Below are 13298 nucleotides of genomic sequence, written 5' to 3'. Positions count from 1 at the left end.
ATGTCCCACCTAATAATTTTATAATTAATTATTTTATTGTTAACCATAAAAATAAATAAATAAATATATATAAAGGATAAATTATTAGTCTATTAATTATTGAACAACAATAATAAAATGTTTATCATGAAACAGAAGAGGACACAAAATGAAGGAAGTGGTGAAGGTAATCAGAGAAGAAGGAAACCGCTTTCCCAACTTACGTCAATCAGTCCAACTGCGGAATCGGAAATTCCTGAAGCTCCACCAGACAAAATTATCGTCCCCAAGAAGGTCCATGTGAAGTGAAACAAAATGCTGTTCAACTTCATATTTTACAATTCAACAATTGTTATTTCAATTTTAAATTTAATTCGGAATTGCTTTCAATTTTTTTTACGTAATCACAAATTTATTTAAAAAATTATATAGTTGAGTGAATATTTAAATGGAATTAATATTATTCCATTTTGATTATCAAAAATAAATCAGACAAATTTAAAAAAAAAGTGCCGTCCGGTATGAAACGAAAACAAAAATCCCATTATTTGTTTATTTTTCCGGATTTGTCAATTAAATTAGTTAAATGGTTGAAGAAAAATACTTTTAAAAACTAAAGGTTCTATGAAAAAATTATGCATAAATCATTTAAAGCAGTTACATTATTAGATTTTTACGCTATTAACTAGAAATTAAGAGTTTTTATTATAAAAAAATGTATTTTGCATACAAACCAGGTCACTCCGAATCAGCACTCAAGCACCTTCAACTTAAGACGATATCAGACATACAAAGTTATATCGAAATATGTATTCACTGAAATATCAACTAATTTGTGATGATTTAAAGATAATAATATTGATTATGCATATGTCTAGTTGTGTACAACGTCTCTTTAAAATTCCTTCATCTGTCATGTTGCACATCTTCTTTCCAATCAATCAGTCGTTGTGTTTAGTGATTTGCTTGTACATTTTGTTTTGCTCGCTTTTACTAAAGTGAATTTTGAAAAAAATTTTGTCTCACAAAGTTGTTTCTTACTATAACAGTGTGACATGAGTATAAATAAAAATTCCAGAAAATTTTAGGACTTCTACAGATATTTCTTGCTCGGTTACCAAATAAATCAGTATTTTTCTAAAATGAAAAATGTTAAAATATGAAAATTGTAACCGAAAAAAGGATTGGTAACGTGTACGCATAATGAAGCCTCTTATAACCTTTACAAACAAAACACTCATTCATAACATTTTGAGGTTTGAATTTTGTATTAATTTCTTTTACTAAGTTGCTTTAGTGCACTAAGGCGAAACCATACTTCTTTTCTGCTTGCAGCACTTTAGCGTTTTTGATTTATCAATTCGTCTCAAAAATAAATAAGTTATCTTATGTTGATTAAATGATTTTTTAAACATAAAATTTAAATGTAGAAAAATTTTAAGTTTTATTAAATTCGTTGTATTTTCAAAACCTCAATGACGTTTCATGCATCGAGTGACGTCACGAACGATGATGATGTATGTTCATGTCGACAACAAATGAAGAGAACGAACGATCTTTTGTTACCACAATGAGCCCAACTACAGATGAAATAAAAGAAAAAAAATATTTCAAATTATTTAAAAAACATTCGAAAATGTAATTTTCTGGCTATGTGAGCATGGCGCATAACTCTCTTGAACAAGGGGGTGGTCTTGAGGTCGTAAGTCATGGAACGCAGAAACACATCGGCTGCATTTTGCATTTTATTTAAAAAAATAATAATTACACGTGTTACGTAACGATCGATAATTGTACGTAGTTTGAGTTTATTCTAATTTAAACAATTTCTTAAATAAAAATATTTTGTCTATTTTATATTTTGATATAAATAGTTATTTATATATTTATTATTTCAATTATTTAAGTTAATCTCATTTCAGTAAAATAAATTTTATCAGTTGGTCGACGATAACGTTATAATTATTTGCTTTAATTATTGTTTAAGATGTTCCACTAGTTATTTAATCAACACCTTCATCAATATCATCGTCATCATTTTCATCATCATTTTCATCATCAGCAGCAGCAGCAGCTGTAGCTTCATCAACATTGTCACAATCGCAATCTATTATCGAAAGCAAGCTTATCACAGATTAATCTCAAAATTATTAGGTTTTGTCATCATCCTCATCTTTATAATCACCATCACCATCATCATCAGGAAGACTCAATGTTAGTATTTGTGACGTTCGGTTGACTCTTGGATGACGTCAGTTCACGAAACCTTCTGACGTCACTAGTGAATCTTTTTTTGCTCTGCTGCTTTGTGCATATGTATGTTTATGTGGGTGTTTCAAGGTGTGTGTGTGTGTGTAGATTTGTGTTTGTAGATGTGTGTTGATTTGTGTGTATATAAGTGTGCAATGAATGTTCGTGTATGTGTGTTAGGTATTTACAGCTGTTTGTGTGCAGGAGATGCGTAATAATATATTAATAAGTACGCATTGCGTCCCCCTGTGTGCGCGTCTGCTTGTGGTTCTGTTTTCTTTGCGTAAGTGACATCCGCTAGTGTTGTGCGTGTGTTTTTGCGTGTGTTCGCGTGTTTGTGTGCATGTTTACGTGCGTAGATGCGTGTGCGCGTACGTGCATAGGTGGTGCTGCCATGCCACAACAAACCTTTTTCTTTGCAGTGAGTAGAAATTCTTTGTACATGTCGGATCTAATGTAGCGGTTGTAACTGTCATTTTTCATCAGCTGTAGGATCTGGTCCTGGCGGCCGCAAACAAAGTGCATTATAGCTTATTCTATGAAAAATTCTATTGAATGATATTTGTGAAAAAGTATATTCATCATCATTTCTGCATTTATAAAAAAAGTTTCATCTGTCACCTAACTTCATTCTCATCCATAAGAGTTGTACTTATCCATAAAATGTTCCCATGAGCAAGCGCCAAACATATCTTTAAACCATCAAATCCCATTCCTGTGTTTTAGGACTGTCTATGGCTGAACCTTGATTTTTCCATCGCTTTTTGGTGACACCTGCAATGTTCTCGCCAAGTGTACTGGCTCCAGCTTCTAATCATGTCGATACGTCACGGAAAGTGCTAATTTACCGAATACACGCTTATCTAATTTTTATTGAACAAAACATCATTTACTAAGCAGCTGCTGTCTCTTTCCAACTAAGCACCTCTCATTCCATCAGGTGTTTTCTCACTCTGATCTAACCACTCTACTCCAGTGGCTTAAACTAAAGTTAGACTATGAATCCTTTTCGGACGAAACAAAACAATCAAACAAAGTTTAAACTTGTTTCTATGAAGGTTTTTTCTAAAGAGAGAGAGGGTAGAATTCTTACTTCTGCCTCCTCGAAGCAGTATCTATCAGGGGACGCCATCTTGCGACGTACAATCTCCGCCACACGACAGTCAATGTTCACCGGATCACTGGCTGTGGTGTCCAGGAACTCACTGAGGTGATGCGGTGGGATGTGGTAGAATTGGATGTGGTGTGATAGGAGGTGATGTTATTTGATGTGATGTAATGTGATTTGGGGGATGTGATATTTATTCGTTTGTCGTTTGTTGAGTATGATGTGATGATGATGAAAATAAATTGGTGAATATTTGAAAATGATGATATCGATGATGCTGACGATGTCCACGAGAGAGTGATGACATGGAGGGGAGGTGAATATAGACGAGGTGGAGCAACGTGCCTATAGATGTTGCGCACAGTCTGTTTGACTCTCGATTCTGAAATTTTGTGTAAAATCTGGCATGCTTCCCAAAATCTGTTGAGGATAAAAATAAACTAATCCATTTTCATAATCACAATCACCGTACCAGCGTCATATCCAGTCATGTTGTTATATTCAAAAACTCAAATGTCTAGTATTTAAATGCTTTGCAAGTACTTGGTCAAAATCAGTATTTAAATGGTATACCAAATACTGCTACAAACATACTTCATCATCACCGTTCCATTGTATCATCAACATCATTATCATCATCTTCAAAGTATCATTATAACGATCATCATCACCATCCCGTGGTCATGATGACGACCTTAAATTTTCGGCGCTAAATTCTTTTTCGAGGAAGAGCATGAAATGATCCCTACCCGCCACATCCTTCAGCAGTTCTCGAATGCTGAAACTCCATTTGCGTACGCGCCTCTGGGGGACGTCCTTTCTGGAGTTGGTCGGTCGGATGGTCAGTCGATTGGTTGAAGGGTTAGTTAGTTGGTTAGTTGGTTGGTCGGTTGGTTGATTGATTATTACATATGTGTTTGCAGAGTTTAATTGATTGATTGATTGATCGCTTAGTTTACCGATCAGAAAAATTATTTTCCAAATGATTGCTTATAAAATAAATCAAATAACAGATAATTAAACGAACAAAACAGAGACGCAGATGAAAAAAAGTTTCAAGGCTTCAGTCCCCGCAAAACATTTTCTCGAAATTTTTGTAGAATTAATTTATCCTAAACTTTCAAGTCTCTACGGAAGAAATTTCTGACTTAGATAATTAAAATTTTGTGATAATTCAATGAACATTGTAATAGACGAACAGGGTGGATTCATCGTCCCAATATTCACAGTTGTCAGTGAGCCAGGGATTGATGAGATCAGTGTTGTTTATGAAGAGGTCGTAGTCTTTGTATTGTTCGCTGTATGCTATGTAACTGTAAATCAGTCAATCAATCAGTCAATCAATTAATCAATCAATCAACCAATCAGTGAATCAATCAGTTAATTATTAAATCACTTATCGTTTATTAATTAATTAATTAATTTTTTCATTCATTCATTTTTTTTCATCCCTTTATTCGTTCATTAATCCATCCACTCATTTTTCGACATCACTAACACGTCAGCAGCTTTAGATATTTTTATTCTACTTCTGTCCATTAAAACCCGCAACTGGTTGACCTTTTGTAATATAATTATAATAAATATTATAATTATAATTATGATTATAATTAATATTATGGCTATAATTGAAATGCTAATTCTTTAATATCACAATTTAGTATTAAAATTAATTAATTGGTGAATGAATTGTGATAGATGCAATATCTAACTTCAAGTGTTAAATCTTCAATGGTTCTCTCTTCGGCACCTTTATTATCTCTCTCGAGGACGTTTGGAGATATGGAGCCACCGAAAACGTTGTAGGCGGGCTTTTTTAATATGACGTCATCATTATTGTTTGTTTGTTGTTATGATGGTGTGGTTATATAAAATCATACTATTGACATTTTCATGTATTTTTCATGTTTTTTAAAACTTCTTATTTAAAAATAACTTATAAACGACTTCTACTAAACTTAAATTTAAACTTTAACGATTTTTATAATTGAAAAGCTATCAAATAAATAATAATATGACTCAAACAACTCATTCATGACTGACCCAATTAATTATATTATAGCCAGTTAACGACCTGACCTAATTACCTTGTAGACAACTCTAATGCGATTGGTCATCCTGCACGTCTTGGCGATGTCCACTTCAGTCGTATTGACGCAACCAGGCTGTATGTCAAAGACGTTTGTGGTGTTATTAGGTCAAACTAATCATAACACGATTAAAGCAAATGGTTGTATGTATTTATTAATTAATTAATTAATTTGGTTGTATGTATGATGCATTTGTAAGGCCGTTACGCTTGATGTTTATTTCCAAAGTAAGTCGTATGCTTCTTATATCACTAACTGTTTGGATATGATATTATGTGATGTGATAAAACACACATACACACACACACGCACATACAACATACACGGCTTGCACACACACACACACACACACACACACACAACCTACACACGTGACATAATAACGATGATAATAAAATAGAGAAATAATTGAGATATATGAATGATGTAACTTGATTTCATGGAATTAAGATGAAAATGCGGTTGAGAAAAAAAGAGAGTTGAAAAATATCTAGCACAATTGTTCATTTGGTTAATCTGGTCATGTAATGGCGCGTGTGCGTGCATGCATCGTACTAGCGATTTTGTGATGGAGATGATAATTGTGAAGATGATGAAAATGATAATCTTGTAATGATGTTTTGAGATTAGGATGATGGTGACGACGATAACATAAGTTATAGAGAACAATTAGGAAGTTTGGAGATGAGGACGATGATGATGATGATGACATCAATGGCAAGAAGAAGAATAAACATGAATAATAATTTGCACCGGAGGTCTGTGCACGTCCCAGAAGGCCCTCTCCTGGCTATCTATCACCTGTCTGTCTGACTTGTCTCGCTTCTTGTCTAGTCTGGATGGGGTCGATGGTGATGATAATAATTATGACAAAATGATGATGATGATAATAATGATGGTGGTGATTATGACGATGAAGATGATAGTGATGAGAGTGTTGATGATGAGTAATGAAGGCAGAAAGTATGATGACGATTATTCTGATGACATAAAGAAATGTTCGTTCGCTAATTTGATATATATTTTTAGAGGTATATTGATTCATTAAAAAACATAGAGCCAGAAACAGATAGAAAAACAAACAAAAAAACAAACAAGAAAACATAGAGACACTCAGTCAGACAGTCAGTCAGAAAGACAACGAACGAACCTGGCTTGAGCGTCAGCTTGCATGCATATGAACTCCCATTTTCTGGCAAACGTCTTCTGAAGTCTTGAAAGGTTCTCAGCTTCAAAATCAGCCAACTCCAAACGCTGTTTGCCCAGCATGGTTCGCTTGCATAAGTACACGGCTGTGTGTGTGTGTGGTGTCTGTATGTTTATCTGATGTGTGTGTGATGTTTATCGTAAATGATGTGTGTGTGTATGTGTATGTATGTGTGTGTGAATGTATGTGTTTAAGATGTGCACTGTTTCTTGTTAAACTGGTTGTTGCTTGCTATTCATGCTGCTGTGTTTTGTGTTAATGTCGATAGATTAATATTCTTCCAATGTTAACGAAATTGTTTAAATATATTCTGACGATGCATTTTTTGTCCCGATTCGATTATTGATACTGCTGGGTGGATTGTTGTTATTAATATGATTTTATAATATTATTATTTTATTATTATTATTACTTTGTGTTATTATGGTTTGCATGGTTGTCATGCATTGTCCTCTCGTAATTATTGTTGCAGTCGGCAATACAATTTTTTTGAAGCCGTTCTTTTGAAGGATATTTCTGAAGTGTTCTGCGACTGGTGACCGGTCTTTCTACGTTGGTGCCTCTGTGCGTATGTGCATATTTGCGCGTGTATGTGCACGTATACATGTGCGTGCATGTTGGTGTGCGTGTGTGTGCATACGTAAACACTTGTTCATAAAAAACGTGTTTGCAAGATTTAATGGGCGTCTCTGCGCGTTTGCGTGCGTCAACAATTGTTAAAATGCGTCTCAGTACATGGTTGCAGGTATTTTTAGCACGTTTGAACGCCACAAATGCGCCTATTTCGTTTTTTATCTATTTGGTTTCTTTGTGCGTGTGTGTGTGCGTGCGTATGTGCACATGTATATAATACTCTATTGTATGTGAGCATATCTAGATGGCTAAATATGTGTTTGCGTGTGCTAACGTTTGCCTGCCTGCTTGTATTAACGTTGCCACATTTGTTTAAATGTTTCAATGCGTGAATTCACCAACAGACCTGCCTACACCTACCTACCTACCTACCTACCTACCTACCTACCTACCTACCTACCTACCTACCTACCTACCTACCTACCTACCTACCTACCTACCTACCTACCTACCTACCTACCTACCTACCTACCTACCTACCTACCTACCTACCTACCTACCTACCTACCTACCTACCTACCTACCTACCTACCTACCTACCTACCTACCTACCTACCTACCTACCTACCTACCTACCTACCTACCTACCTACCTACCTACCTACCTACCTACCTACCTACATCTCTCCCTACCTACCTACCTGCCTAACTCACCCCCTACCTACCTACCTACCTAAGCTTGTGAGGATTTGTTTATAAATTTATATGTGTTTGGTGTTTGAATGTATTTCCTGTTCGTCATTTTAGGCCAACGTGTTTACGCTTGCTCGTGCTTTGTATGTTTATGTGTATGTGTCTTTTTAATTGTATAAATGCGCCCATTTTCGTATGCGTTTGTATTTATTTTATCATGTACGCATGAATGTTTGTTTGCAGTTACGTATGCATGTGTTTGTTTGTATTGTATGCATGTTTGTAAGTTAATGTTTACGTGTGTTCGTATGTATGTGGTTATGTTTTCAAGTGTGCATGTATGTATGTTTGTATGATTGTATGCATATGTTTGTTTGTATGTGTGTGTACATCTGGAAGCTGCAAGACGGAGAGCACAGCTAGGCTGGTGATGTTGCTGGTTCCAATGTATGATGTATGTATTTAGGTTTGTATGTTTGTATGTTTGTGTGTTTGTGGGTTTGTGTGTATGCCTATCTACTTGTACAATTGTTTGTCTCTATGTATACGTTGGTTTTTTTCTCAACATCTTCATGTGTTTGTACGTGTGCCTGTATGCTTGCTTACATGTTTGTGCACGTGTTTGTTTGCGTTCATGTATGTATGTTTCTATTTATAGATGTGTCCATGCAGGCTTGTCTGATGTTTTATTAGTTATTCTTCTAACTTTCAGCATACGTGATTATGCACACGCACATGTACACGCATGCTGTTCACTCCCATGTTGTTCACTCCCATGTTGTTCATTCCCATGTTGTTCATTCCCATGTTGTTCACTCCCATATTTATTCATTCCCATATTGTTTGTGAAATTGAATAAATTCAATTTGTATTTACACACAAAATTCTATAAATATATAAACAGGTATTAAAAGGAATATATGCAAATAATATTGAATTACTATATATATATAAATATATATATAAATATTACGTGTGTTCGTGTTAGTGTGTGTGTGAGTGTGTGTGACAAGTTGTGTGTGTGTGAAAGAGAAAGAAAGAAAGAAAGAGAGAGACAGAGAGAGAGAGAGAGAGAGAGAGAGAGAGAGAGATAGAGAAGTAGGGAGTGTGTGAGAATTTTTCAAACACCAACACTAATGATTCTGCTATTAAAGATTGCGAAAACAAAGAAAAGACATTTCAAAATTCAAACGACATAACCATCATCATCACCATCATCACTATCATCATCATTCTAGTTTTTATTTGTATTATTATCATCATCATCATCATTCTCAATATCGTCATCATCATCATCTTCGTCACCATCATCATCAACATTATCACCAACATCAACGTCACCATCATCAACGTCATCATCTTCTCCATCAATCCTAACCATAATCCTGATCATCCGGTTCCGAATTCATGCTGGGCCAAAAGCAAGGTGTCTGCCATGATGATGATGTTGAGGACGAGGAAGATGATGATGATATATATATATATATATATATATATATATATTATTTCTTTATAATTGTTTTAACTTTCTTTTAAATTTCTCTCTCTCTCTCTCTCTCTCTCTCTCTCTCTCTCTCTCTTTCTCTGTGTTTTTTTCTTTCTCACTCACTCACTCTCACTTGGAATCTGTAGTAAGTGTTATCATTTTTGAACATGAGTATGTGGTCGTCGATGGGGAAGATGTAGCCGTGTGAGGTCATCATTTGAGCAAGGTGCAGCGCCTCTTCTGATTGGTGGATGGATGGAAAAATGGATGGATATATAGATGAATGAATGGACAGAAAGTTGGATGGACAGTTAAACAAATAAGTAAATGAATAATTGGATAAATGAATAATAATGGGTAGACAGTTGAACGAATGAATTGATGGTTAGATAAATGAATGAATGAATAAACGAATTGATGATAGGATAAATGAATTAACAAACAGTTGAAACAACATGATTAAATCTATCGGACATTACAAAATATCAACAGCAGAAGTGATGCCACATTTTGAAACAACAATTAATAACAATTTTATTTCTCCGTGGAACAAATAGAAGCATGGTGGTTAATATGGAAGAATTGGCATCGCCGATATTGTATCGGCAATACTTTTTCAAAATTGGCAATAATTTTGATACTGAGTATCTAACTGGAGATCGTTGATACTCGATACTGATACATTTGATTGCCAAGCGGATATATTTTTATTAATGCTTATTTCAATTTTAGGTAAATTCGGAACTTAAGTTAAGTTATGTATACTGTTTTTTGCATGCTTGTTTTTAAAAAAATTTTTGTAACCGTTGTCCTGTATAGCTTGAAACAACAACATTTTTTGAGGGATTTGAAAAAATGCCAAAAAAACTGCTCAACCTTCTAATCAACAATTTTTTCAACTTTTAGAAAGAAATTACTTTAAAAAAATTTTTCAAATTTTTCAACTTTTAAAAAGCAGTTACTTTAAAAAAATATTTCCACAAACATTTCATTTGTTGGCAACAACTTTATGAAAAAAAATGAAGAAAATTGATATTTTTATTTCATAAAGTTATGATGATTCAAACAATTTATTGTTTCGCATTCATTTCCACTTTTAAGCATAAACTACCGAATGCGTTGTTATGGATAAAATAATAAGAGATCCGCTTTTATGTAGAACCGTTTAAAAAACGGTATTGTTGTAGAAAATAAGTTTCTACAAGCAGCTTTTTGTACAAGCATTTTGAAGCCGGTATTGTATTGTTATTGGCGATAGAATTTGAGAGTATTGTTTGTTAAAAACCCTGGCCAGACGTGTCCACCAATCATTCATTCATTCATTCATTCATTCATTCATTCATTCATTCATTCATTCATTTACGTGTGTCGTCCACGTCCAAACATCGCAGGATCCATGATGTCAAGTCGACGCCTGGTAGTGAATGATATAAATTTATAATAATATAAATAATAATAATAATAATGAAATAAGAATAACAAACCTTAAAAAAATAATGACACATACCCAACCCATACAATCGCACATAGTAATGGATTCAGTAGCACACACACACACACACACACACACACACACACACACACACACACACACACACACACACACACATACAGACAAACACTTGCTATTTATTTCCTATAAAATTAGTAGGAATAACAATAATTAATAATAATAATGAATAATAATAAAGGCAAAAATAATAATAACAATACAAATACAAAAAGGAAACCGAAAGCAAGTACCTGAAAATACGCTGGGTATCTTTGTGATGAAGTATTTAACGTTACGTATTGGCACTCCTGTTTCACTCTGCTGCATTTTGGCCAAAAAAGTCTCCATCTTTTTAGATTGTGATGATGATAAAAGCGATGGCAGAATAATAATAATATTAATAATAATTTAATTAGTATTATACTATTATAATATAATGGTTTAATAATAATGGTAATTATATATGTAATAATAATAATAATAATGGCTATAATATTGATAATTATGGTAATATGTTAAAACATTATGGTAATAAGGCATTAACCATAATTATATTATTTATTGTCGTTATAATAATTAATATTGATAATGATGATGGAAATGGTGATGATGAAATGATTACACTAACGATAATAATTATATTTGTAATAATAGTGCTAACAGTTTATGGTTTTAATAATTTTAATATTTTCCAATAGAGTTTGTTAGCTGGTTAAAAGTAATGAACAAATTTCCATCATCATTCTCGTCGTCGTCATCATCATCGTCATCATAGCCATCATCATCATAGTCATCATCATCATCATCGTAATAGTCAATATCATTATCATCATCATCATAATTATCGTCGTCATCATCATCTTCACCATCATTATCAGCTGTTTATGCCTGCTATCTGAGGATGTTATTGATTGATTGAGGAGACAAAAAGAATGTCTGAATGAATGAATAAATGAATGACTGAATGGTCTCAGGATGAAAGAGCGATCGATTAAGTGAATGAACGAACGAAGGAATAGATAGATAAATAAATAAATGTACAGATAAATAAACGAATGATTTTTGGAAGGAATGAATGGAGGTCGTTCAAATAAGTGAACGAGGGAATGAATGAATAAAAGAATGAATGATTGACTGAATGAATGAATGAACAAATGGATTAACGAACGAATGAAAATAGACCGATGTAATAAGATTTCAATAAATGAAAGAACAAAATGTAAATAATCACACTTACGTACCTCTAGAATATTTTAGAACGGAAAAAAGACAAATGAACAAACAAATGAACAACAAATGAGCAAACAAATGAACAAACAGATGTACAAACAAATGAAAGAACAGAATCGTAAGCAATAATTGAATCAAGAATTTCAAATCACCAAAGTGTATGGGTCTGTTTGTGTAGATGTGTGTACGTGTTTGTTCGTTTGTTTGTGTGTGTGTGATCGTTTTTGCTTTTGAGTTTTGTACATATTTGTTAAATTTATTTGAGTGTGGTATATATGTATACACTGTAAGTTTGTAATGCACTTGTGTGCACGTATAATTATGTGTGGTTGGCTTGTTTGTATGCGTATGTATGTGTGTGTCTAGTGTGTGTGTGCGTGTGTGTGCCTGCATGTTTATAGACCTTTGTTTGTATGCGATGATGTCTGTTCCAATATTGTGCGTCTGTGCAAGGCTCGTGTTTTATATGCATTTTTTTTATGTTGCCATATGCTCTTCATAAATTTTTTGCTTGTGTTTTAAAATTTGTATGCGTGTGTTTGTATGCGATTGTATGTAGTTGTGTATTTGTTTTTAATTGTATGCATGCACATGCATATTTTTGTATCTTATTGAATGTTTGTATCTAATTGTATGCGTGGTTTCGTAAATATTTTCTTTAAATTAAATATTTTTCATATCGCATATTTGCATGCTTTTTGTAAATATTTATAAATGCATGCGTGTGTATGTATGCATGTACCTATGTATGTATGTGCGTACCTATGTAAAAAAACACCATTGTACACCATCTTCTCTGTTACAATGAAACGACAGTTGTTCTAGACTATAGTTTTATCTGCAGTGTAACTGAAGTAATCATCCTGATATTTAATATTACTAACTTTCTACATGATATACAAACTCCCTGTATGCTCTCACATTAAATTCTATCTTGCATTACCAACCACTACACCACTACTACTACTACTACTACTACTACTACTACTACTACTACTACTACTACTACTACTACTACTACTACTACTGTAGCTAATTCTTCTACTTCTACTGTTACTACTACTACTACTACTACTACTACTACTACTACTACTACTACTACTTTTAATTATAATAATAATATAATTGGTTACATGAAGGGTTAAAATCCATAGAACGAACCTTCCTGTATACAATGTCGTTGGGTGTTTC

General features: G+C 33.6%; 2 protein-coding genes across 2 annotated transcripts in view; both read right to left on the bottom strand.

Moving 5' to 3' along the window:
- Positions 1 to 1723, bottom strand: part of HELRODRAFT_159466 (hypothetical protein) — a gene marked incomplete at both ends in the record, with an annotated part of 8149 nt that extends 6426 nt beyond the window's left edge. The window contains 3 exons of the mRNA XM_009011349.1: positions 204 to 297; positions 1021 to 1116; positions 1608 to 1723. Of these exons, the coding sequence (XP_009009597.1) occupies positions 204 to 297; positions 1021 to 1116; positions 1608 to 1723 (306 nt within the window). The remainder of the gene's footprint in view (positions 1 to 203; positions 298 to 1020; positions 1117 to 1607) is intronic.
- Positions 1712 to 13298, bottom strand: HELRODRAFT_93534 (hypothetical protein). The gene is made up of 15 exons (XM_009011348.1): positions 13269 to 13298; positions 11129 to 11225; positions 10749 to 10799; positions 9519 to 9625; positions 9278 to 9329; positions 6578 to 6719; positions 6181 to 6262; positions 5434 to 5502; positions 5050 to 5148; positions 4836 to 4897; positions 4537 to 4650; positions 4032 to 4157; positions 3683 to 3757; positions 3323 to 3434; positions 1712 to 2730 (listed from the first exon to the last, which is right to left on the bottom strand). Exons 2-15 carry the CDS (start codon positions 11223 to 11225, stop codon positions 2527 to 2529), a joined length of 1392 nt encoding a protein of 463 aa, XP_009009596.1. The 5' UTR covers positions 13269 to 13298; the 3' UTR covers positions 1712 to 2526.

Source organism: Helobdella robusta, assembly GCF_000326865.2.
Source record: "Helobdella robusta unplaced genomic scaffold HELROscaffold_1, whole genome shotgun sequence".
Taxonomy (NCBI): domain Eukaryota; kingdom Metazoa; phylum Annelida; class Clitellata; order Rhynchobdellida; family Glossiphoniidae; genus Helobdella; species Helobdella robusta.
Note: the sequence above shows the minus strand (reverse complement) of the source record. Positions and strands in the feature narration are given on the sequence as shown.